Here is a 26,660-nt window from a genome sequence, read left to right as displayed (position 1 = left end):
AGAAATGCTATGCTCGGCCTAGACAGGGACAGTATATAAAATAGTCACTACTTTGACAACAGTGCCTTTAGGTTAGCAGGAGCAAGCAAGAACTACTAGAGGAAAAGTCTTAAATTATTCCATACTACTGTCTCTGCTGCTATCAAACATGCCTAATTCTGAACTAATAAGGATTGTGGGAATAGGGGGATGTATACAAATGTCTTATAATATTGTTTCTAGATTCTCACATCTCAGATTTCTGTTCCATAACATAGAACCAATATTCTTTTGGCTGTCAGTACTTGAATCATGGGTGTAACCAGATTTCCTCCATGCATTCTTATATTTGAAAGACCACCTTTCTCCCCCACCTCCCCACCACACAAGATCAGCAGAGGCAGGTCAGCTCTGCATGTCAGCAGGAAAGGGCTTCCTATTAGAGCCCCCAGATTGTGTACCACTCTGTTGCTGCTTGTTCCCTCTCAATTTTGAGTTCCTTTCAACAACTGTTAGTGGCAGTTTTGTTGTCCCTTTGGTCTCTGCCTGCTTGTTTGTAGCTGTGGTGGCCTGGGATATGGTTATGATTTTTTTTAGTTTTGTATATTGGTTAACCACCTTGGGATTTAATTACAAATAATATGGCCAAAATACTTTAACCTTAATATACTGGAGATATTTAGCCACAAGTTACTAGATGCAACACCCGCCCCCCCAATTTTTTTATTCTATGAGTTTTGAGTTTGTGTATTGTTAGTTGCTTCTTTTAACTGGGATGGAAATGAATATTTAACCAGAAGTTGGAAGTAGTAAGACATTTATAATGAATCAGAAAACACATGATTCCAGGGCACAGAAGCAGAGAGTGTTCACAACTCACTTCAAAATACTTCTCAGATGTTTGCCTTAAATCTGGAACTTTAGTTCCTTTTCTAAACATCTACCCTTCCTTTGACAGAGATAAACCCACCTAAGGGCAGTCAATTTAAGCCACTCTGCCCCACCACTTCAGGCCCTATTACCACCACCACATCCAGCTCTTACTGCATTGACAATCCAATTCAAAAGGTAGTTTTTAAAGGATTTTCCCCTCCAGCTCTGTATCCCAACTGTACAATGTTCAAGATTAAAACATTAGATTGTATATGCATTCTCAAAATATTCTCAGAACTTTGAAAAAAATCCAGTTTAGGTTTTGAGAGTTACAAGTACAGAAAGCTCACAAGCAAGTGATACAAGCATGCTAATGACTTAATAAGTCTTTCAACCATGATCCCTGCTAGAATTCTAAATCTTTGCAACATACCCTTATTCTGGGTAGGGATGGCCAGCCAGCCACTCTCACCAAAAATTTGTACTTCGTTATGCAAGCATATGAATGGATGAGGTCAGAGAAACAAACAGCACATAACCACTATTACTGTGATAATAGTAACCTATTATCGCCCCCCACACAAACCCCAGCTACATAAATGAGCCAGTGTCTTTGCAGACTTAGTTTTTTATTTTGGAGGTTCGTTTCAGATATAAAAAGTCAAAATTCTTACATCAATCTTTAAAAGAAAGCCATGCACATAGTTCAAAATGTTTACAACTTAAATGGTTCTTCAATTTTCTTCCACTTCTCAGAAGCATGTTGAACAATTGTTTCCAACATTTTGACAATAGGCCTGGCTAGTTTCCAACAGGCATCCAGGATGGGATTTTCACTTCCAATAGCTTCTATAACCTACATGAATACTCTTGCAGTGGCTTATGATGTGTTCCCAATTTTAACTATTCCCTGCAACAAGTTTCCACTGCATTAAGACCTGTCTATATTTGTCTCATAATAACCATGCAACCTGGCAATTCATGTCTCAGTAAGTCTAAGACAATGTGGAATCTGGTCCAAATTAACTTTCATCCTTGTGCATTGTGAAGTCAGCTACAGGCTCAAAGGTTGCTTATAGGGAAGCTAGTTCTAGTATCATAAAGCACAAAAGTACATCATGATATGCTTTTGATTCCCTCTATATTTCACTGTTGGACCTGAACCTCTATGGCTAAATGACACTGCAATTTAGTCTTGACAAAAAGAAAGCCTAACAATTACATCCATTCATTTGTTGTCCAACCTATTTCACCCAACTATCTAGGGCCACATGTCTATTAATGAAATATAACGGTAACAAACACCACAATGGACCTTTGACATTCCAGTGTATCATGTTGCAATCGACTTTTAGAAGTAAATTTGAGTTAAGGGGCATCTTAAGTTGCATAGACTGAAGAGTTCTGTACAGGAATATATTTAAAACTTATCTGGCATAGCAGTCTGAAATATTTATAAGCCATCACCTCTGATTTGGTTAGCACTTGCAAATGTAATTTTTACATAGTACATTAGAAACCAAAGTAATCATGCATTGCCAGTATGCAGCTTCTAAAAAGGTTGGCTTTTTATGTTCCAAAAGCAAAAGGTGAGATGAAAGCAGTTGTAGGAACCACAAACTCTTTCAAGCGGGTCCTTATTTTTTTACCAGTGTGATGAAGAGACATTTATCATGTTACTATGCGGTCATTCCGTGTGTTAAAATAACAAATAGTGCATGGGAATGTGGGACTGAAGTGCCAACTTACAATTTCGCTGCTCCCACTTTCTGGGAATGGTGTGTACTTTTAATGAATCAATTATCTCTCCTGACCTAATTAATGTAAAGTTTAACATTGATGGATCTGCCATTGGCCTGTACTATTAGCATTCTTTTGCTTTTGTCCAAACTAGTATATGGAAAATAAAGCTCTTCAAGCACAAAGCTGACCATGACCTACTGCTCCATTCACCTACTGCTCCATTCAAATTTCTGAAGCCAGTATCCCCTGGATGTTCCAACTTGTAACAGATGTTCGAGTTAGTAGTACGTATAGTTCTAAAGCAGTTTTCATGACCATTCAAACCTCTTTCTGGTGTTCCTTGCAGAAATGTATTTATATGGCACAATGTTTATATTCCCATGTGTCTCTAGAGGGAAAGCATATGGCACCAGTATTTTCCTCAAACTGTAACAGTGCATGGATTAATTTATAGCAGCATTTTTACACAATATGTTGAAATTAGTGTGTAGGCTTGCCACCTTTCTCTCTGACAGGGCTCCTGTGCCTTTAACAGCTGTGTCAAAAGCAGAAATGCTATAAGCTACAGAGATCAGAAAAGGTTTGAACCTTCTGCCTGTTATGCAGCTATTAAGACACTAAAGTCCTAAGTGGTAACCTAGTTGTGTGAGCAACAAAATATTTACATTACATTTACTTTCCACTTTACACTATACACCAGTTGGATTATTTACAGTAGGTTTATGTTACATAGAATGAGAAGAGACAGCCTTCATAGGAGAGGTAGTTTCTTTACCTCAACCAAAATTCTGACTTGGGGGGCGGGGGGAGGAAAGTTCATGCTTTCAGAAACCTCTGAAATTAGAACTGGTACAGTTTAAAGTCACTACTTCCATGCTTTAATGGCAGAGATTCAAATAGGATTGAAACCCATTTAAAATTTGCAGTCTGCCCTTTCCATAAAGCTCAGGGCAGTTATCTTCCAAATACTGATCCAATTCACGTGTTCTGGAAACAGACTGGAAGAAGATCGGATGGTCTCCAATACCTCTCAACACCTGCTGGAATAGCAAAGAAAGCCAACACTGACTTTGGCAAGAGGACAACAGGTTAAGGGATTGGCATGTTTGCAATTCTCTGAAGTCTGCCCATTTGGCTAGATAGTAAGCAAGAGTGATATGAAGGATTTGGCCAAGGCAGATAGGATGGCACCACTCTGGTTAAGACCTCCATATGAAACACTAGGAGGAGGAAATGTCTTAAAAAGCAGAAGGCACTTGCTCTTGGTTTCTGCTGCCTTTAACTCCTCTAGCTAACTCTAAACTGGAGTAAGGAATTAAGACTGACTACACTAAAGCAAAAATCCAAAAAGATTTTGATTGTTTTAGGAAATTTACAAGAAAGTTAAGCGAAGCTCAAATGCCAAATTACAAACTCATTCTTATCATCGGGTACTTAAAGTTTTGTTTTTGATTGGTGTTTTTTTTTTTAAAGAAAAGAGGGCCATTTAAGGCATCTTTAAGAATTCCCTGTATGGCTTTAGTTTGCTGAAATATTACACCTTGCTAAAAAGGAAGAGGTTTGTGTCTGAACATATGAAGTATTCACACTCAGGATTTTGGTAACTATACACATAGTACATGATCACTAAAACACTTCCCCTTGTTGATGGTATACAAGAAAGTAATTCAGAGTTTATCTTACAGTAGAGGGCAGCCCAGAAGTCTGTGCCGAAGTGACATATAGAGAATTGTTATCAGGATGGGAAGAGACCACAGAATTTCCATTGGTTGGTGAACAACCCAGTTTCAATTTTTCCAAGTACTCTGCATGAACAGGCTTGTGACACTGAAGGACCTTGATTGCATCCTCAACTTTAAACCATTCTCTCTTCCTTCCTAAAAAAAGAAAAGTAACAATGATAGCTGCCAACTTCAGTATTCATAGCAATTGCTAAAAAAACTTATTAGAATGTCTACAGAGACCAAGCTGAGCAAGATGTGGCCCATACTAAACTAAACAAAACTCCATGCTACAAGATTCCCTTCCCCTGATCCCCCACCCCACAAAGCACATTAGGGGTGTGCACAGAACCACCAACTGCGGTCCAGCACTGGGGTGGGGGGTAGCTTTAAGAGCGGCGGGAGGGTTTACTTACCCCTCCCGCCACTTCCCGCCGTAATCTTAAGAGTAAACTGGGGCGGCAGGATACCTCCCTGCCGCCCCTTCCCTGATGTTGCCGAAAAACCTCCCAGGAGTGCTTTGCACGCGTGCATGCCACAGAGACGTGAAGCGCGCGCATGATGTCTTTGTGACGTGCGCGCGCACAAAGCACTCCTGGGAGGTTTTTCGGCAACATCGGGGAAGGGGCGGCAGGGAGGTATCCTGCCGCCCCAATTACTCTTAAGATTATGGCACCAGAGCGGGAAAGCGCGGGAGGGGGTAAGTAAACCCTCCCGCCGCTCTTAAAGCTACCCCCCACTCCAAACTGAACCACCCAGGTCCGGACCGGTCCGGAGGCTTTTTCAATGGCCTCCAGACTGGTCCGGGCCCATCCCTAAAGCACATTTCCACTTTTAGCAGTGACAAGGAAAACTGAAGCGCCAAGGGTACTAAGTAAAGGCAGCCAAAATATTCAACTCTATTCCTAGAATTCCTAAGCCAATCTCATGATTTTAGGTGTTGAATAAGGATCTAAAATGTTTGGAGCTATTAATCAAGATGTTTAATCATTAGTTAGCTGAATGATTCAGTGTATGAGACTATCGCCAACAGGCTGCGGTCTACTTTTAAATGTATTATGTTTAATTATGTGCGAATAATATAACGTGGATTAGTTTGTCCATCTGTTCTCTTGCCCTTATTTTCCGTCTCTGCCTTTAACCTTTGTTTCATTAGCAAATTGAGTGTTTTGAATATTACTAGAGTGTCTCCAAAATAGTTGTGTTAGAGAGCAGAAAATAGAGCAGAAAACTAGAATTATACATAAAGTGAGCTACTTGCACAAGCTATTTCTGAGTGTCACTGGAGGCACCCAATTAGCGGTACAGATTTTCAAAGTAAAACTTAAAGCAGCTAAGACAAGATGATTTTGAGTACATGTCTAACAAGAGTAGCAGACTACTGCAGGTTAGACACCAGTTGTGCGAAATAGGTCCTAAAAATAGCATTGTTTTGATACTGCATTACAATATTAGCATATGAAAGAAAAACAAGCTTACCTATATTAACTGAATCCTCCCAGTCTTCCAAGATCTCAGTCACTGTAAGAACATAAACGTAAGTCCTATGCTTTCGGTCTTGATTCTGCTTCAGTGTGAAGATGACAGAGGGGGGAGGGGCAGGGGAAAGAAATTTTAATTTACATTTGCAGTGTTAGAGAATCAGACAAAAACTAAATACATATACTAGCAGCATTATAGAAATATTTTGTGTGTGTGTGCAAATATTAAAGCAAGCTATTTGTCTTGTGGTTCAACAACTTCTGTGCAGACAAGGAACTTATAACATGCACTGTATTAGAAATTTTAATTATGGGGTCTGGTCAACTGTTAATCATGTTTTGTCCATTATTACAGACTAGTTCTCCTCCATCCATGTTTACTTGCAAGTTCTCCTCCACCATTTTCAATGAAACATACATATGTATGCATTCTGAGGATTTCAGTCTGAATGAGTTTTATAGATTAGCTACCGGACCAATAAAGTTGTGTTCTACATTCAGGATTGAATTTGTATTGCAGACCTTGAGTATTTTAAAGAAACTTGTATGCACCTTATTTCCTACAACAGAGGTGTGCACAATTTCAGTCTGTCAGTGGATGTTTGACTACAATCCCCATCATCCCCAGTGGCTATGGATGGGAATAGTTATGGATGATGCAAGTTCTAGTCCAACATCTGTAGGAGGGCTGAACTTATGCACTCTTGCCTGATGACAACCTACTGCAGACATACTACTGAATGAGTTCAGTATTTATTTTTACCCCGTACCTATCAAAGAGGTAAAATGCCATAATATTTATGCACAACTTAAGTCTTATATCAGGCCTTTTTCATAATAAAGCATGTATAAGGGCCTTAAACGAAGAGTTACTTATTTAAGCACCTGTTTTCCAGGTACTCTCCTTCCTGCCCTGCATTGAAGTACAAGCTAAGTTTTAGATTACACATCCAAGAATTAAACACAAAACAAAAACGAGACAGCTCACCTCAAATATCCCCAGCAGTCTGCCTAGTTTCCCCTTCACACCAGCCTGTAAGGAATAAGAGACCATCAGATTTCACATCTCCCCCTCCGCCCACACAGCTCTACTACGGCTGAAATTTAGGTTATAAGTTCTCTGCATTAAGCATGTCACATAATAGTGTCATGTTTTGTTAACTTTGTTCCTGGGACTGGACTTCCAGTTCCCCTGCAAACAGTTACTTATTTCTGAAGTTATGTTTCTTCAGAATACCAAAGTTCTGGCAGAAGTAAGGAATTTCCAACAAGATTTCAGAAGTTTCTAATGGGTAACCTGCCTACAACTAGTAAGGCAAAGGACCACGGGGGATGAAGTCTATGCATGCCTACTAGGCAATAGGGACGTGCACCGAATTGCTTTGGTGAACATCCAAGGGCGGTGTGGGGTTCACACATGCACCAACGCCATTTATGTGCCAACGCCACACGAAGGATAACGGGGACACACCCCAATGCCATGGTGCAGCATTTTAGAGAAGCAAGCGGCACAAGCTGTCATTTGCATGGAAGCCAGCGGGGGCTTGGAGGTTGGGCAGGTAGGACCTGCCTGCCTTCTCTTAAGAGAACCCCACACCCTGCGCTGAAAGATTTTTGGTGCCTCTCCAAAGAGGCGCCAGTAAACTTTGGGCTCATCTCTAGTAGGCAATTCACTAAGTCACTAGGATTTGCTCCCTAGTAAGCATGCATGGGATTGCAGCCTTAATCTCCACTTCAAAAACTAGTTTTTGCCAAGCATCCAGAGTTTTCTAAGTTTTTTAAAAAATCTACTCCTGCCTTGTGCAATGAGTGCTACACAAGCATCTCATTCTGGAGATTTCAGATTAGAGCAAGAAAGAGCTCACAAACAAGCCCAATCTTGCAATAAAGAGAGTGAGCATTGTGTGTCGCTTTAAAATACTTCAGAGAAGATGCTCTGGCCCTAAGCATTTGGCTGATCTAGTTCAGAGATAAACTGATTTCTCATTTAAATGTGAAACAATCCAGATCTTCTGATAAACTATTACAAGGCTTTGCATACACCACTTTATGAACACCAAAGCAGTAAAAGTCAATGGCTGCCCTATATTATGTTTGCCACATGCCTGTGGAGAGTAGCAATTCCCCCACCCAGGGGAACATGGCCAATTATCCCAAGTCTAGTACACAGCTAATCAAGGACTGCTACTAGCTGGAAGTATGACTTGAGAGAAAGCCAGGACTGATTACTGATACCTCATACTGTGCACAAAGCTTCCTTTCTGAAGAGTAGTCTTGGCCTATGGAACTATCACTAAGTTTGCTTAAAGACTCAAGCAAAGTTAACACTTTAAATCCAAGAGATGAATTGAGTTGAGAATGCTGGACTTGTTACCTCTTCATAGACTTCTCTGACTGCAGCTCCACCTGGTTCCTCTTCCGGTTCCATTCCTCCACCTGGAACAATCCACTGATCTGGGTAGCGACTGCTGCTTACCAACAGCACCTGCAAAGAAAAAGTATCTCTTATGACCTTGTGAATATAAAGCCAAATGGACAATGAAATCAAGTGTGTATTTTCCAGGTTAAATGTTAGAATGAAACAAAGTATATATAGGCAGGATACAAGTCCAGGATACCACTTAAATGGATCAAAATTGGAGATAAAAACTGCAAGCTCTAGGATTTTTGCACCCTTCTAAAGTTAAACCCATCTTTATAGTATATTATTTACATTTTATAGCCCACTCTTTCTCCAAGGAGCACAGAGTGGTGTACTACATACTTAAGTTTCTCCACTCAACAACCCTGTGAAGTAGGTTAGGCTGAGAGAGAAGTGACTGGCCCAGAGTCACCCAGCTAGTATCATGGCTGAATGAGGATTTGAACTCAGGTCTCCCTGGTCCTAGTCCAGCACTCTAACCACTACGCCACACTGACTTTTCAATTATATATTAAATGTTGTATTTAATGCCTATATCCTTCACAGTCACCTTTATAGCAAGATTGTCATTTTTCATAACACAAACAAGATACATTAATGCCAGAGGCAAGAAATCAGTTTTCAGTTATTGCACCATACTAAATACTTTAGTATATACTCAGATGGCATTGTTCCCTTATTTAGTATGGTGCAATAACTGAAAACTGATTTCTTGCTTCTGGCATAGTCACTTCTCTCTCAGCCTAACCTACTTCACGGGGTTGTTGTGAGAAGAAACTTAAGTATGTAGTACACCACTGTGGGCTTCTTGGAGAAAGGAGAAAGAGCAAGACTTTACTTTTTATTACCGAGTATGTACCATAAGATCTTAGGCGTGTCTCATCTTTGACCACTTGAACAGTATACATACAATACTTGTCTATGGACACATGTTAATAGTTGGGCTCAATATTTTTGTGCTCCCAATAAAGGCATTTAGTGAGACACTAATGAGAACAAGTCTCAAAAGAAGTAACAGCAGATATAGAACCAATTCAGAGTATTCATGTCTGAGTTTGTCAGAAAGTTAGTAATGCAGGCACCTAATGCCTCTTCACATTCAGCAGAAGTCATGTGCCCAGAGGATGTTCTGCATATGAATATCTGTTCTTAAGACAGTGTTCAAACCTTACATTAATGCTTCCCACCCTACCATCACAGCATGAAAACTTTCAGTGGCAGCAAGACTTAAAGCAGCCACCTGCTGAATATCTCAATACAGAATCTATTCGGATAAGGGAGAAAGCCACATAATTTTTTAAAAGATGGAAAGGATTAAAAAAAATGCAAAAGGGATGTAAATAGATTTTTAAATGGCATGTCAGTACAGAAGCAAAGTCTGAGTTATTTATCTTGCATCCTGAATGATAAATAACACATTCAGGGTGAAATCCTTCTGAATTTTAGACAGAAGTCTTGCATGTTTATTGCTGTAACCATACATTTTTAAAAAACCACACACACAACTCATTTCTTTTAAGGGAAGGAACCAGTGCTTTCCAGGGTCATGCGAGTGACCACTAACAATTACTAACAGGATTGTTCTTCTCTATAAAAACACTCAGCTTAACAAAATTGTTTCAATCAGCATTTACCATTGATCATAGGCCTGGATAGAGATCCCAGTTACTAGTGCAGGGAGGAAGGAGTCATTGTTTGGCCTGCCTGGAGCTTAATGCATGGCTTTGTACTATTATACAAGATTCAGAGCCCATGACATATAACATGACACAATATTTTGAGTGACTGACCCTAGCATTAGAGGAGAAAAGGCAGGTGTTTACAGTGACAGGAGTATCTATCTAATTCTTTAAGACATACCCGTGGCTAATCCCATGTATGGCAGCTCTTGTGAGAGTTCGCGAGCAGCTGCGAGATAGCCAGGAAAATGGCAAGAAAATGGTGGTGGCAGATGGTTGCTGCCGCCGCCAGGCAAAGAAAGCAGCCGGTGGGCAGGCAACGCACTCCATCTCCGGCCCACCTGCCGGCCAAAATGGAGGATGGCTCAGCCTGCTGGGTGGAAGGCAGCGGCCGACGGGCAGGCAGGTGAAACCGGCAAGTGGGTGGAGGCACACAAGCCAAATGAAACCGCATAGGTCCATTACTGCCCACATTCCCCCACCCCTCTTCAGGATTTGAGAATAACAGAAATAAAAACCAGACATCCTCTCCGTCCACTGCACTGGGACAATCGCTTCTTTCTCTAACAGCACCTGCAACTCCTTCAGTAATGCCAGGGTTGTTCTTGTGTATCTCATTTCCAAAAACAGGGGCATGCTCTTGAGCTCTATAACATAACCAGTTTCGACCACCCACTGGTCTGTTATGTGGTGCCAAGCTTGGGCATGGCTTGCCATCTTGAAGGAAACAATGGTAGCTACAAAGTAGATGTGTGCTTTGACAGGTGGTTGTTGGTATTTTGATTGCGGTGGACAGTTGTGCAGATCAAAGAGTTTGTTTGCTTTGATCTTTAGCAGGCCTGGTGTTTTGGCCCTTTGGCCACTCTCCGAAGCCCTTGTTTCTTTGGTATGGCCTGTATTGCAACCAGAAATCCTTCCTGTCCTGCTGTCTATAATTGAATCATCTCCCATATGGGTGTTAGCGCAATGTTGTATAGGCTGAGGAAGGTGCAGTCATAGAAGTTTTAGCCGTGTAGTTTGATTTTTAAGTGACTCCGTTGTGGAGTCTGTGCTCTCACTGAACAAGCCTTTCCCATCACAGGCGAAATTTTCTATACAGTCGTACATATCCTGTTGTAGGCATGTAGATCTTAGCCATGCATGACAGTGCACTGTTACTGTGTTACAATAGCTTGCGATTCAGTCTCTGCTAAATGCTTGAAGGTGCTCAGCTGCTGTCTTGTGACGGCAGTAATTTTTGCGCATCTTGTGGTAGAATCATTTTGTGGTATAATCACAAGTAATGATTATACCTAAACTAAGCAAGCTGCATAGTTAGTTATCCTTCTAGGTAGGACTAGAGGTGGAATAGACTTTCCTTCCCATTACTTCCATTTCCCTTCCTTCCTTATCAGAAGGCGTAAGACTTTGTAGTGGATGCACAATCATTAACTAATGAGTTTGGCACTGGGTGTCACAAGAGATATGTGTTTTCATCCTGTATTCTGAATAAGCCCTCTAGGCGCTTTGATGTCATTGTGGAGGCTTGCAGCACCTCCCATGCGGACTGCGCTGCCTTTGTAATCACAGGCAGCAGTGGGAGTGCTACTTTTAGCGGCTGCCATCATGTTGTAGACTGGGTCCTTCAAATCTGCTTCTGGTTGCTTGGGAGAGGAGAGCTGGTCTTGTGGTAGCAAGCATGACTTGTCCCCTTAGCTAAGCAGGGTCCACCCTGGTTGCATATGAAAGGGAGACTAGAAGTGTGAGCACTGAAAGATATTCCCCTCAGGGCATGGAGCCGCTCTGGGAAGAGCAGAAGGTTTCAAGTTCCCTCTCTGGCTTCTCCAAGACAGGGCTGAGAGAGACTCCTGCCTGCAACCTTGGAGAAGCTGCTGCCCGTCTGTGAAGACAATACTGAGCTGGACAGACCAATGGTCTGACTCAGTATATGGCAGCTTCCTATGTTCCTAAATCTATTCCCAACTCCTCCGCCAGTTCCCTAGTTTGGGCATGATAGGCCTTTAGTTCCTCAGAGGGCAAAGTAGAAGTCTTTGGTGGTACATCTGATGGTGGATCAGGATCAGAGGGATAACTAGCTCTGTCCGAATCTGGGTCTGAAGTTGCAGATGAATAGCCATCACATCATCATGGTGTAGTGGTTAGAGTGCGGTAGTGGTGTAGCGTAGTGGTTAGAGTGCTGGACTAGGACTGGGGAGACCCTTGTTCAAATCCCCATTCAGCCATGATACTAGCTGGGTGACTCTGGGCCAGTCACTTCTCTCTCAGCCTAACCTACTTCACAGGGTTGTTGTGAGGAGAAACTCAAGTATGTAGTACACCGCTCTGGGCTCCTTGGAGGAAGAGCAGGATATAAATGTAAACATAAAAAAATAAATAAATAAATCATCCTCTATTGGGGGCACGATCGGTGTTTGCCTCTTTTTCTTTTTAGGTGCTGTTGGTGGCTGCAGCACAGGTACCTCTGGGCGAGGTGCAGGAGGCTGCACTGGTGTAGGTGGTTGTGTTGGCTGTATTGGGTAAGGAGCCTCCTCCACTGCAGTTTGGCAAGTGGTAGAAACAGTAATGGTACTCTAATGGAGGAACACAGCCAACATTCATTTGTTGCAAGCCCACTTGTCCACCTGTAGCCACTAACAATGGGCATTGCAAAGCACGTTGCGCACTCCATATCTGAAATTTGGCATACACTTCAGGCATCATAGTCATTGGTGTGTGTCAAAACCCACAGGAATGTGTGATTGGTCTGTGACCCTGTTGGCTTAACGTGCTCTGCTGAAGAGGTCCCTGAGTGCTCATGTACTGCAACAGCGATTTTCATGGCATTGTTGAAAACGTTGACACTGGCAGTAGCACTGATGTCTGAGGGTAGAGCTCATAAGATCTTGTTACTGCAGGATCTGGAGCACACAAATGCAACATTAGTCATATAGGCTGTTGGCACAGCTGCTGCAATCCTCAAAGGCAACCTTGACAGCATTCTTGGCACCGACACTGGAACCTCCTCCACATCCTGGTCAATGTTGAGATCACTACTCAAAAATTCCCGGAAAGTCGATTCTGAAGGGGCACTACTTGAAGAATCTAGCATAGCAAGTAAAGAGGTAGCCGTGTTCAGATCCAAGGAGACTTCATTCTCTGTGGTGTAATCAATGAAGCTCCCTCTATCTCTTGGTTGCTGTTGTCACACACAGGCTGATGGGGATTGTACTGGTGTATGAGCTGGGGACAATAGAAGGACTCTCTTGGGCTGCGTAGCTTGAACAGGAGTGTGCAGTAAGTCCTTTGACACGGATGTCGATGTTGAAATTTCTGTTGTGGAAGCCACCAATATCAAAGGCGACCTGGGGATTCCGATATTTCTTGTATTCACTCCATTGATGCCGATATCAACTTCTAGTGATGCTCCCTCTATGTTTGTTGATGGAATCGAAGTCATTGATTCCGTTGTTGATGCTGATATCAAAGCTGATGTCTATATCGAAGTTGATGCTGTAGCCAGGCTGTAGTTTGCAATGCCATTGGAGATGGCGTACCACCCTTCATTTGTGACTTGATACGATGCTTCTTTCTGGGTGGAGAATCCATTTCCTCATCAGAGGAGGGCTTTCTTTCCTTATGCCTGTGTGTTGATTTTGAGACTTCCCTCCGTCTTTTACACATTGGCTCTGTATCCTCCGCAGTGGTTTTGGACTGCATATGCAGAGATCCCTGTGTGGTTGATGTTGTCGTCGACATCTATCTCAATTCTGCTGTTGAGGGGTAGTTTGGACTTGGCACTGGCAGACTGAGCACCTCATCATGAAGCGCTGCCCGTAAATGCAATGCCCATTTTTTTTAGAGTTTGCTTGGAGAAAGAACAGCATATCTTGCACGCTGCTGGGTTATGCTGCTCTCCTAAGCAGAGCAAGCATGAATCATGATAGTCAGTTGATGACAATTTTGCCTGGCAATCCACACAATGCTTAAACGTCATCTTGATATTCTTCAAGGCATGCCCGAGGCTGCAGCCTCGAAGTGAAAACTGAACATAGTTCCATAAATACCTAAACCAGCCCATTACACCTAAGAGAGCCCCTGGTAGCGCAGTGGTAAAACTGCCGCCCTGTAACCAGAAGGTTACAAGTTCGATCCTGACCAGGGACTCAAGGTTGACTCAGCCTTCCATCCTTCCAAGGTTGGTAAAATGAGTACCCAGAATGTTGGGGGCAATATGCTAAAAATCATTGTAAACCGCTTGGAGAGCTTCGGCTATAGAGCGGTATATAAATGTAAGTGCTATTGCTATTGCTAATAGTTGAATACAGTTCAAAGTCACAAATTTCCTTTCCCCCCTTTCAGTTAAACAAATAAAGATGAACTGAGGAGCCATCAATGAGCTGTTGACGCTTTGGCAGTCAAATAGAAACTAAGAAAATCGTGCCCCCAACTGCCAATTTCAACAGAAGCACAGAGCACATGAAGGGCAGAGTGGGCATCATGAGATAGTCAATCTTCCCGCGAGGTCTCTGCACAGGAACAGAACCCATTCATTATAAATGAATGATCCAGATCCTTGATATATATTTAGAGGTTTCATTTTTAGAAGGTAGGTACACACTTCTCATAATGCTGTTTCATTTGCACAACTAGCCTTGCATTTTGTTGTTGCATTGTTTGCATTCAGCATGCATGCCTTTTTTATCCATAGGTACAGGAACTTCATTAAAATATTCCCAAATGGGGTGTCTCTTGTGGTCTGCTGACATGATAGATTTTTCCCTTTGACAATGGAGGATATATTTGGGAAATGTTTCCTCAGGACTGCATGAATATGTTCTGTTACTTTTGGTTTCACTTTCTATTCCCCTCCTCATCCCGTGCATTTATATCCAAAGTCATCCTCCTCGCTCATATCTACGCCATCCCCCCAAATACTCTATTCATTCAGTGACCTTTGTCTTTGCACTTTTGGGGCGGCGGGGGGGGGGGGGGGAGAGCAAGGGCTTGACTCTGTGTGCTGCAGGTATACCATCTGCAGGACTGAACAGGTATATCTTTCATCCCCATATACTGCTGTTAACATGTTCATAGAATATAATTAGAAAGTTAAGATTAATATTCATGATGATATCTTTGATCTAGGTTCTTTGTGAACTGTTTTTTTTATTTAAATTAAAAACCTGATTTAAATTTCTAAAAATTTAAAAATTGATTTTTATCAACCCTGTTGCAAAGCTATGCATCTAATTGATGACTGCTAAGTTATAGTTAGAATGAACATTCCAGGTGGGTCAGTTGTTCCTGCAGTACTTTTATATACATCTAGTACTAGTATGTATAATTGAGTTTAAGGCCCAGAGAACAGAGCTCTGTATGGATCTAAGTTAGGTCAGCTCTCTGTATTGCAGAAGAAGTATGTTTCAATTGTGACTTAGCAAGACTCATTTGTGCCACAACCTGTCTGCTTGCCACATAGCTTGGGCTCATTCAAATCAAGTCATTGTCTTAATTAGCAGTTTGTATTATCTGGAATAATTATCTGGTTGTACAAAAGCGATTCATTAAAAATTTGAGTTCTCATGATCAATGAAACACACTTCCACATTTTTTTTTAAAAGACAGATCCTTTGGGACAGGAGGCCATCTTCTCATTCCTTTTGCTATAAGAAACAGTTTGGAAATTTTTGTCGAAATCTATTGTATAGATGATAATGAAGAGAGCTTTTTTTACCATGATGTCCCTACTTGCTAGAAGTACAAAAAATGCTGTTTGAATCCTGTCAGGAATAGAGATGCCAGCTTCCTCCTCATTACTGCAAGCAATTAGATTCTGGCTAGCCCTGCAGGAGCTAATTGAAAGGCACAAGCAGTCTCTACTGTCTGTCTACTGGCTTAATAGTTTATATAGTCTAAATCATTACACAGAAATCAAAGATGTAACAGTCACTTGCAAAGAACAGGAACTGCGAAACTTGCCCTTTATAACAGGACAGTTTCATATTGCCATTGTACTGCCAATTTCTTTGCATTCATTATGACTATTAAGACTTGAATTTTGCTTTGCAAGAACAAATATATGAAAATGAACCTGAAGATTTGCATGAATTAGCAACAATACATTGCATGATTTTCTTAAATACAAATACCCTTTTCAGAAAAGGAGAAAATGGTCTTTTTAAGGAAGAGTTGCTGAGCTTGCTATAACATATTGTTTAAAATATGTAAATATTCCTGATATTTCTGAGAACTGACAAATTCTGCTTCGCCACATCAACAAGTTGACAAGTCCACAATGAAGCACAGCCTTGAATCTCTGCATGTTGATGAGGAGGGAAATGCTCCCTTAGAAATGACCTCTTCCTTGGGTGATGCACCCATATCCTCTCACAAACAATATTCCTCTGGGGACTGAGGGCCTCCTAGTAGTGGGTGATTTTATCATTACAGCATAGAGAGATGGGTTTGTGACCCGCATGTAGACTGCACAGTGGCTTTCCTGCCTGGTGTGAAGTTTGCAGATGTCACATAGCATCTAGATAGGCTGTTAGGCAGCATTGGAGAGGAGTCAGTGACGTGATGCATGCCAGCACCAATGGTGTTGGGAAATGTAGTAAGGAGGTCCTGGAAACCAAATTTAGGCTGCTAGGTAGCATATTAAAGTCCAGGACCCCCAGGGTGACATTCTCGGATGTGCTACCTGTTCCACGTGCAGGTCCAGCAAGACAGGAGGAGCCGAGGGGTCTCAATGTGTGGATGAGATGATGGTGCCGGGAGGAGGGGTTCAGATCTATTAGGCATTTGGATACATTTTGAGGCAAACAAATCCTTTACAAAAGGGATGGGCTCCACTTGAACTAAGATGCAACCAGACTGTTGGTACTTAAAAACATTTTTTAAAAAGAGGTTGCAGAGCAGTTTTTTCAATGATGCCTGGGGGCTTGCCAACAGGAACTGGGTGGTATCTGGTTCAGCAAACAAAATCACCTAAGGTGCGAGGGTGCAAACATTTCAAATGAACCAGAAGTAGAGCAGACAGAAACACATGACAGCTGGTCAGAAAGGTCAAATGACAGTAAGGGAGACAGCACATGCCAAAACTAGGTGTTTTTATATCAGTGCCAGAAGCCTCTGAGCCAAGATGGCAGAGCTAGAGTGCTTAGTTGCTAATGAAAACAGATATAGTGAGCATAATGGAAACCTGGCGGATTGGTGAGAACCAGTGGGGCACTGTTATTCCTGGATACAAACTCTACAGAAAGGACAGGGAGGGGCAGATTGGGGGTGGAGTAGCACGGTATATTAAAGAAGGGATAGAATCCAACAAGCTAGAAACCTAGGAGGACCAGAGAAGTAAATTAGAGAGAGCGAGAGCGCTGTAATAATGAGTGCCTTCAATTACTCTCACACAGACTAGGTAAATTCACATGTAGGTATTGAAAGAAAGGCCAAATTTCTAGATATGCTAAGTAACTGTGCCTTAGAACAGTTGGTTGCAGAACCAACCAGAGAGAAGGCAACCTTGGAATTAATCCTGAATGGTGCCTATGACCTGGTACGAGACGTCAGAGTTGTAGAACCACTGGGGAACAGTGACCATAGTGTGATCCAATTCAGCTTATATGTGATGATTGCCAAGGAAGTCCAACACAGATGCACTGGATTTCAGAAGAGTCCAACACAGATGCAATGGACTTCATTCAAAAATGAGGGTACTGGTAAAAAAGAAGCTGAAAGGAGAAGTCAGGAGGGTCAAATCACTCCAGAAAGCATAGAACCTATTTAAAAACCACAATAATAGCAGCTCAGTTGGAATGCATATCAAGGAGGAGGAAAGGTACAACCAAGTTCAGGAGGACACCAGCGTGGCTATCAAGCAGAGTAAGGGAAGCTATAGAAGGGAAAGTGACTTCCTTCAGAAAATAGAAGTCCTGCCCAAATGAGGAGAACAGAAAGGAACAGACTTTGGCAAAAGAAATGCAAGGAGACAATAAGGGAAGCAAAAAGAGAGTTTGAGGAGCATGTAGTTAGAAGTGTCAAGGGGAATATATCAGAAGCCGATTGCCAGGGAGGCGGTTAGCCCCTTCCATGAGGAGGGTGTGAATGCGATTTTTTTTTTTTTAAGGAGGATAGTGAGATTGCAGAGAAGCTGAATGAGTTCTTTGCCTCTGACTTCATGGCAGAGTATACTGTCCATATACCCACTCTGGAACTGAGCTTCTCAGTCTTGAAGGCTGAAGAACTTAGCCAAATTTGAGGTGACAGGAGAGGATGTTTGAAACTGTCTTGAAAAACTAGAACTTAACAAATTGTCAGGGCTACATGGCATCCACCCAAGAGTCCTTAAAGAACTCAAATGTGAAACTGCTGATTTCCTAGCAAAAATATTTATTTATTGGTTGATTTGATTTAAATAAATAAATATTTTTGCTAGGAGATTAGCAATTTCACATAGTTTGTCCATACAATCAGGCTTTGTACCAGAGGACTGGAAAGTAGCTAATGTAACTCCCATTTTCAAAAAGGGGTCCAGTAAACTACAGACCCATTAGTTTAACTGCTGTGCTGGGTAAATTGATGGAAGGCGCACTTAAGGACAAAATTGTTAAACATATAGAAGAACAGGCCTTGCTGAAGGAGAACCAGCATGGCTTCTGCAAGGGCAAGTCTCGCCTTACTAGCCTTTTGGAGTTGTTTGAGAGTGTCAACAGGCATGTGGATCAAGGTGATCTGGTGGGCATCATATACTTGGGGGAGTTCCAAAAAGCTTTTGACAAAGTTCCCCACCAAAGACTCTTGAGTAAACTAAGCAGTCATGGAATAAGGGGACAGGTTCATGTGTGGATTGGTAACTAGTTGAAGGACAGGAAACAGAAGGTAGAAATAAATGGACAGTTTTCACAATTGAGGGAGGTAAGAAGTGGGGCCCCACAGGGATCTGTACTGGGACCAGTGAGCTTTAACTTGTTCATAAATCTAGAAGTTGGGATAACCAGCAAAGAGACCAAATTTGCAGAGGACACTAAACTATTTAGGTTAGTTAATCCAAAACAGATTGTGAGGAGCTCCAAAAGGATCTCTCCAAACTAGGTGACTGGGTGACAAAAAGGCAAACCTGCTTCAGTGTAAGCAAGCGTAAAGTGATGCATATTGGGGCAACCCCCCCCCCCATTTCACATATACACAGATGGGGTCTGAGCTGTCAGTGATTGACTAGGAGAGAGATGTTGGTGTAGTAGTGGACAGGTCGTTGAAATTGTCGACTCAGTGCACAGCAAATGTGAAAAAGGCCAATTCTATGCTAGGGATCACTAGGAAGGAGATTGAAAATATAAATGCTAATATTAAAAAGCCCTTATATAAATCTATGGTGCGGCCACATTTGGAGTACTGCATACAGTCCTGGTCACCATCTCTCAAGAAGGACATTGTAGAACTGGGACAGGTGCAGAAGACAGTAACCAAGATGAGCAAGGCCCTGGAGCACCTTTCTTATGAGGCAAGGCTAAAGCATCTGGGGATTTTTAGTTTGGAAAAGAGGTGACTATGGGAAGACATGATTGGGGTGTATAAAATTATAGAGTAGAGTGAGTAAACAGAAGTTTTTCTCAGTTTCTCACAACACTAGAATCAGGGAGTAATCCCATGAAACTGAAGGCTGGGAAATTTAGGACCGACACAGGAAGCAGTTTTTCACACAGCACATAATTAATCTATGAAATTCTCTGCCACAGGATATGGTGATGGCCACTAGCTTGGATGGCTTTAAAAGGGGCTCAGATAAATTCATGGAAAAACAGGTCTATCAATGGCTAGTAGTCTGGTGGCTATAAGCCACCTTCAGCCTCAGAAACAAGATGCCTCTAAATACCAGTTGCAGCGGACTAAGAGAGAGGGCATGCCCTCACCTGTGGGCTTCTCAGAGGCATCTGCTGGGCCACTGTGTGAAACAGGATGCTGGACTAGATGGGCCTGATCTAGCAGGGCTGTTCTTAGGATTAGAGGTTCTACCACACCACACACAAGAATAACAATGCTTGCAAGTATAGTACTCCAGTCTACAACAGCAGTTAAAAAGAGGCTGAGCACAGTATTTGACTTTAGTTCAGTTAGAGCTCCCCCTACAGCTCCAGCAGTGCAAGAAGCTTAAACTATGGGGACATCACAGAAGCAAACGCTGGCAAAATTACTCAGGTATGCCAACGCACTACAATATTTTTGTACTAAAATTTACACCTCCTCACAACTCTAGAACTTCAGCTTATCCAGTCAGATTGTACTGGACCACTACCAATATGAAGTGTCATACAATACAATTATAGAATTCATCACCACTAGCTTAGACTGATGACTTGCACTTTTAGAGCTAGAAGTTCCATTTGAATAGGCAATATATTTCTGATTGCCAGATGCTGGAGACAAACAGATAATGACTTTCACATTTGTGTTCTGCTTGTAAGCAGAGTGGCTTGATTTAAACTAAGTTTTCTGTTCTGAAATCCATATATTTCCTGAGCAACATGCATACTATTTGCAAGCAACCTAGAAGTATAATCCAAACCCTCTGGCCATGTGGCCCACATGCCTTTTGCACTACAGAATTGTCTGCTTAGAGATGAGACAGATGCCTATTAGTTTCTGTAAACATGCAAATGGTAGCCTTCTAGTAAGCAATCTTGTTTGTTAAAGCTGCAAATCCCATTCAAGCTAATTTGGAAGCAAGTCCATTTGAACGAAGTGGGACTTTCCAAGCAAGCCTCGACAGGATCAGCCTGTAACAAGTGTCTATAAGCAAAGGATGATACTGCAAAACTGTGTTTCTCCATGAGATGGAAAGTCTAAACATTTGGAGTGGTAGAGTCAAATATTCTTAATTTCAGGACTGAACACAATGCAGAACCCTGCTGGTTGGAGGGCATTAACAAAGTGCATGAACCCATATGGGTTCAGGAGATGATTCTAGAGGTACAGGGTGGTACAGAGAGGTACATCTCATGGATCCTAGTGCCTGTGCTAATTTGCTAGTCCTTGGGTCCAAAAAGAAGCCCACACCAACATGTACAAGATGATATGTCATTTACAATGCTTAACCTCATCCCCAATGTACAAAACTGTATACACAGGGTCTTTTCACCAAAGCAGTGGCTTCAATAGGTTTCCTGGCAGCTGACTAGTGCAAGTCACCCACCATCTCTCTCTTCCTGCCTCTTTCTAGTTGCCATCTCTCCCTTCCTGCCTCTTTCTAGTTGCCATCTTTTTAAAGTCTAGAACTAGCTGGCCACTGAAGATGCTGTTAAAGCTGCTGCAGTGGCAAAAATAAAATGAAAATTAAGTTAAAAGGCAGGACCTCCCCACCAGAAGATTCCAAGTTGCCAGTGGCAACCAGGCAGGTGGTTAGGGACAAGATTGTGTTAAACTCAGATTTTCCTTTAATAATAAATGCTTGACAGAGATGTCCAGTGGAAATGTTATACATTTAATATAATCATATTAAATATCTATATCTATATTTGCCAGTTTTCACAAGTCTGCAGCAGCCTTAATGACTGGCATCACAATAGAACACTACATCCTTCTTACCTGGTATTGTTAGACCCTACATTGTGTTTAAAGGTAAGCTAAAGTGTGCTGTCAAGTCTATTTCGACTCCTGGTGCCCACAGAGCCCTGTGATTTTCTTTGGTAGAATACAGGAGGGGTTTGCCATTGCCATCTCCCACACTGAGTATGAGATGATGCCTTTCAGCATCTTCCTATGTTTACACTCATTTTAATGAGATGGGAAATGGTTTTAAGGCCAACTTCTAAAAATATTCAAGATTCAGGGGGAAAAATATGTTTATTTTTACAAAAAGCACTGGGCAAGTACAATATGGCATGTTGACATGGTCAGGCCAATGGCAGCAGCAGTAATATAGGGAGGGCAAAGGAAGAAGAAATAATATCCAGAGAAATAGCTTTAGCTTTATGCTGGCACACACATCCTCAAATTGCTTCAGTGAGCAATTCTGACCATGCTGTATGTATAGCTTTACTGTATGGGTGGATCTTCCTGTCCACTTCCAGCAGCAAAGAGAGCCAACTGTATATTATACAATCACATCACAACATGGGAAGTTTTTGCAAACAGCCAGCCCTGTTTGGGGGGAAACTGCCTCTGGGTTGTGTGACAGAACCATCATGTACTAGTGCTGGCACAGCTAGAACTATGGATGCTGTGTTAAAGGCACAAATGTTCCTTATTCTCTCCACTGTCACCAACAACCTCCACTGTATGTCCAAATGGCAGCTGGCATTTGGTACTTCTCAGACATCTTACAGCTGAGTGTCAGCAAGATGATCTGGAATTCTGATTACCCTTACCAGAACAGATCTTGGGGAAAGAGCAACAACCTTTTCTGTATTTCAGTTTGAAGCACCTGATAAGCCATTTCTCAGGTGACTCTGTAACTAGAGATACAATGAAGGCACACAGTACACTATCTAGTTTTAAGTCTTACTAGCTCCAACTATAAGCCAAACTCTTGTGGTTGGTATGAACAGTCCAATTGTGAAATATCAGGAGTCAAGCTAAGTTTCAACTATGATAAACTTTGCAAAAATGTATACATGAATAAATTCAAACTGGGTGGTTACTGAAGAATGACATCACATGATATTTGCTCTGAGGCATGCCTTTTCAGATGTATGTAACACCAAGTTCAATGAGATAAGCAAGCAAGCATGCAGAGCCTTACTTAGTCTTTTAGATTCTCAGGATTTTGTTTTTACACTTACCTTTATGGACATTCCCAACAGTGACTTATCTTCTTAGCCAGGAAGTGACTACAAGTTACTGGAAGAGCTACTTCATAGGCACTAAGAAATGTAGTCTTTGCAGTGGGTCAACATGTTCCAACAGCAGCAGGGACCCCTGATAGCTTTTGCTTGCTCTTTGTGATGTCAGTGAGTAGAGCATTAAGATATGAACATTTGCTATTCTTGCTTTGAAATGCAAGAAAACCTTAATGCTGTTAAAGAACCTATCAATAAGATGGTGGTACCCAAAGCAGATTCATGATGAAAATGTTTGCTATTAGCACAGTACAACATTTTACCATGGTTTCAGTAGAATTCAACATCCCTGTACATATAAAGTAGTATTTTACTTTTTCTGAGGAACAGATGCAAAGTGGCATTTATATCATCATTTGCTGTATGGAGACAGGGTGCTTTATCTGGCATTCAAAGTCTGTCTAGTGCTACTAGACTCCCAACTGTATTTTAAAAAGTATCACTTCTAACAATGGCAAGAAAATATCTGAATATCTGTTTCAATGTGTACTTTGCCCTACAAGCAATTTTGTGCCAGACAACTGGGAAAGCACATAATATAACATGTTACAAAACTATTTCACTATGATTGAGCTATTTGAATTGTAACTTAATAGTAGGCAACGACACGGTAACTAGGGATTTACAGTCATTCTGAATGCGCCACAAAGGAACAGGGAGAAGGGGAATCAGTAAGATAGTCGTCTCCAAGAGCTAGTTATATAGATTATCATTACATAAAACAGGAACCGGGGCAGCCTACCTGCCTACTCTACAAGTTAGGAATTTGTCTATAAAAATGACTACAGCCACAGAAGCAACTTGCTCTCCTGCTTCATAGGCGGCGGCGTTGAGCTCCGACCACGCCGTTTTCGGAAGCAGCCGGATCTCTCCGGTTGGTGACAGGAGGAAAGATGCGCAATGCTCAAGGCAGGGCTTGCAGGCGCCCTGTCTCTAGACAAGTGACGGACTTTCAAAGAGCAGCTGACTTGCATTTTAGTTTTAGCCTCGTTCATCAGCTTTTAAGCCCAGGGGCAGTTTAGCTCCCTCCCACACTCCGCCCGAGCATCGGTCGCAGCCATCCCATATGGTCAAGATCCGGGGTCACTTCCTCTCCATGCCCCGTCAGAGGGGCATAGTCTATGACCCTCCCGATGGGCCTCCTCGGAAATAAGAGCGGGAGCAAAGTATTTTGTAGACAGACAGGCAGGCAGCTCCCGCCAGCTATGCCACCGGCGGCGGCTGCGGAAGAAACGGCAGGACCCGAAAAGGCCCGCAAGGGGGCGACAAGCCCAGCCCGTCCACAGAGCCCCGGCCCGGTGCACAAAGGGGTCAAGCAGGCGGAGGGGCCCGCACAGGAGGCGGGCGGCGGCGGCTGAGAAGCTGGGCGCGGCGGCGCTCCTGGCTGAGCGGGCAGCGAGCCGCCCAGCCCCTCGCTGTTGCTGCCCTCCGCCTCCCCGGCGGGCTCCGCTCGCCCCAGGAGCTCACCTCGTCCTCCCTCTCGCTGCGGAAGCACAGGCACGCCGCCCTCTTCTTGAAGCCCTCCCGGTCGTAGGTCCGAGTCTGGTTCGGCTTGAACTTCATCATAGAGGCAGAGACGGCAACGCCGCCTTCAGTTCCCAGCACCCCCGCAGGAGAGCCCCCCCTCCTCCTCCTCTTCCTCGGCGGCTCCTCTTCTCCGGCCCGAGAGAGAAAGGACAAGGCCGGGGAGAGTCAGGCAGTCCCGTCGTCGTCGTCGCCGCGGGGAGGAAGGCGGGAGCGGCGCCCCCTCTCAGGGGAACCCAGCGCCACTCGCGGCCAAGGCGGAGGAGCTGCCGCTGCTGCTGCCGCCGCCACTCCGGAGCCCGCGCCGCGCCATGGAGCCCCTTCTTCCGCTTGGCTGCCGCTGCTCAGCCGGGCCCTCTTCGCTTCCTGCGCTGCGCCGCTGGGAGCCAGCCGGACCCTCTTCGCCAGCGACAGCCCCTCCCTCAGTCACTCTGCCTCCTCCAGTTCTGAGAAGCGCCGCCCGCCGCTCCTGCGGCCGCTGTACCCACTATTTAACCGTAGCGCACATTCCTCCACCCGCCCGCAACGTCCCGGCCTCCCCGCCGCACTGCGCAGGCGCCAGTACCGCCTCGGGGCGGGATGGGTGGACCGCGAGGCCGGCGCGAGGGGACGGAGGGTGGGAGGGGGGAGGGAATGCGCCGAGGGTGGGGGCGCGCCTGGATAACGCGCTCGGGGCGGGGCTCCTCCTCTCCCGTCCATCCTGGCGAGGGAGGGGAGGAGGCGACCAACTCTGAAAGCAGTCGCGGCTGCCTCCTGGGTTGTTGGCTCCGCGCTTCTCTGTCGCGGGCGCCCGATCCTCTCTGCAGCAGCGACGTCCCCAAAGAGCATAAGCGAGTGCGCATGTGCATAAAAGAGGGTTGGCGAGCAAGCCGGCAAAGGCCGCGTCTGGCTTGTTCGCTGTGCTCTGCTGGCCAGGCGACGGCGGGTCCCTCCTCCTTCCGCACACAGTGTTGCTCAAACTGGAAGAAAAGGCATGTGGGAGGCAGAAGCTGGCTCTCCTGCGGGGCTTCTGCCGGCTGCCTTACTGGGCCCAATCCGCACAGCCTAGAGAGAGAGGGAGAAGATGAGCGAACAACGGCCCCGCCCCTGAGCCGAATCCTCTCCACACTGCCTGGGGAAAGAAGAAGGGAGCCGGGGGCCTTCTCCTCCACCGTCCTTTTCGCTCGGTCACTTTTTGCTTAGGAGGTGAAGTGGGTGGCATCCTCTTGTCACTGCCATTGTCATCATAATCTTCGTGGGTGGGTAGCAGCCGTGCTGGCATACTACAGTTTTACTTATTTTTACATTTATATGCTCCTCCACCTCCTTCAAGGAGGTGCCTCCTAATGGTGCAGTGGGAAATGACTTGCTTAGCAAGCATGAGGGTTGCGGGTTTGAATCTCCACTCCTACCTATATAGGGCAGCAGCGATATAGGAGGGGCGGAGCCACCTCTGGGCGAATGGGTTCAAAGAACCCGGACTGCCACCAATCGGGCCATGAGTGTGTCCCCAGACACGCCCCCTGCATCTGACATCAGACATGGGGGCACTTTGTTTCGGTCCCAAACAGGGTTGTGTGGCCCCATTTGGAACCAAAATTGCCTTAAAGGCAGGGAGAGCCACTCCTGGTCTCGCTGCCAACACAGCGGGGCCGATCAATCTCCCTCCTAAATGGGGCCGCGCAACCTTTGAGGCAGGGAGAGTTGCTCTGGCCCGCGCTGCCCAGCGCAGCATGAGTTGATCTGCCAAGCGGGGCTGTGTGGCCCCGTTTGGAAGGGACATCACGCCCCGCATGTCTGACAGATGTGTGGGGCATGGCTAGCCGGCCCCCTGCATCTGATGTTAGGGGTCAAGGAGCTGTGGCAGCTGCCACACCCAGGCTTCCGCCAACCTCCCTATGCTTCTGGATGCTGAAAGGCATCATCTCATACTGCGAGGGGGGAGGAATGGTAAACCCCTCCTGTATTCTACCAAAAGACAACCACGGGGATCTGTGGCTGCCAAGAGTTGATACCAACTCGATGGCACACTTTACCTTTACCTCCAAAGAGCCCAGAGTGTCTACATGGTTAATTTATTCTCGCAACAGCCCTGTGAGGTAGGTTAGGCTGAGAGATACTTGACTGGCCCAGAGTCACCCAGTGAGTTTCATGGCTGAATGGAGATTTCACAGTCTTCCTGGAGCAACTCTGTGTCAGGGCAGAGGCAACATGGTGAAATTAAAATTACAGCACACACACTCTGCGTGGTACCAGTGAGTCCAGTTCTTCTCACACTATCCAGAACAAAGACAATGGAATAAGAGGCATCAGATCTCCTTTAAATGACTGAAAGATTGCTGCACATGAGATCCTCTCGCTCTCCTCCTCCCTCTTAGGAACATAGGAAGGAAACTGCTATATACTGAGTCAGACCATTGGTCTATCTAGCTCAGTATTGTCTTCACAGA

The 26,660-nt window shown here is 44.0% G+C and overlaps 1 protein-coding gene across 2 annotated transcripts; it reads right to left on the bottom strand.

Annotated features, from left to right (window-relative positions):
* Window positions 1-1,464: 1,464 nt before the first annotated feature.
* NUDT4 (nudix hydrolase 4) lies at window positions 1,465-24,815 on the bottom strand. 2 transcript variants are annotated; one of them, XM_053256525.1, is made up of 5 exons: window positions 24,175-24,815; window positions 8,172-8,282; window positions 6,786-6,830; window positions 5,796-5,883; window positions 1,465-4,472 (listed from the first exon to the last, which is right to left on the bottom strand). In XM_053256525.1, the coding sequence occupies exons 1-5, from the start codon at window positions 24,271-24,273 to the stop codon at window positions 4,270-4,272; spliced, it is 546 nt and encodes a 181-aa protein (XP_053112500.1). In that variant the 5' UTR covers window positions 24,274-24,815; the 3' UTR covers window positions 1,465-4,269. The 2 variants fall into 2 exon arrangements, with proteins under 2 accessions (XP_053112500.1, XP_053112501.1); XM_053256526.1 differs by having other exon boundaries at window positions 5,796-5,880; window positions 24,175-24,812.
* Between the last annotated feature and the right edge of the window lie 1,845 nt (window positions 24,816-26,660).

This window comes from Hemicordylus capensis, chromosome 5 (genome assembly GCF_027244095.1).
Source record: "Hemicordylus capensis ecotype Gifberg chromosome 5, rHemCap1.1.pri, whole genome shotgun sequence".
NCBI classification, from domain to species: domain Eukaryota; kingdom Metazoa; phylum Chordata; class Lepidosauria; order Squamata; family Cordylidae; genus Hemicordylus; species Hemicordylus capensis.
This window is presented reverse-complemented; position numbering and strand designations above follow the sequence as displayed.

Bases quoted from the DNA above. Each gene is read 5' to 3' on its own strand.
- NUDT4 (XM_053256525.1), bottom strand. From the start codon at position 24,273: ATGATGAAGTTCAAGCCGAACCAGACTCGGACCTACGACCGGGAGGGC. The intron at 6,831-8,171 runs GTAACAAGTCCA...TATTCCTTACAG, and splicing joins TCAGAGAAGTCTATGAAGAG to GCTGGTGTGAAGGGGAAACT. The intron at 5,884-6,785 runs GTGAGCTGTCTC...TTCACACTGAAG, and splicing joins GACTGCTGGGGATATTTGAG to CAGAATCAAGACCGAAAGCA.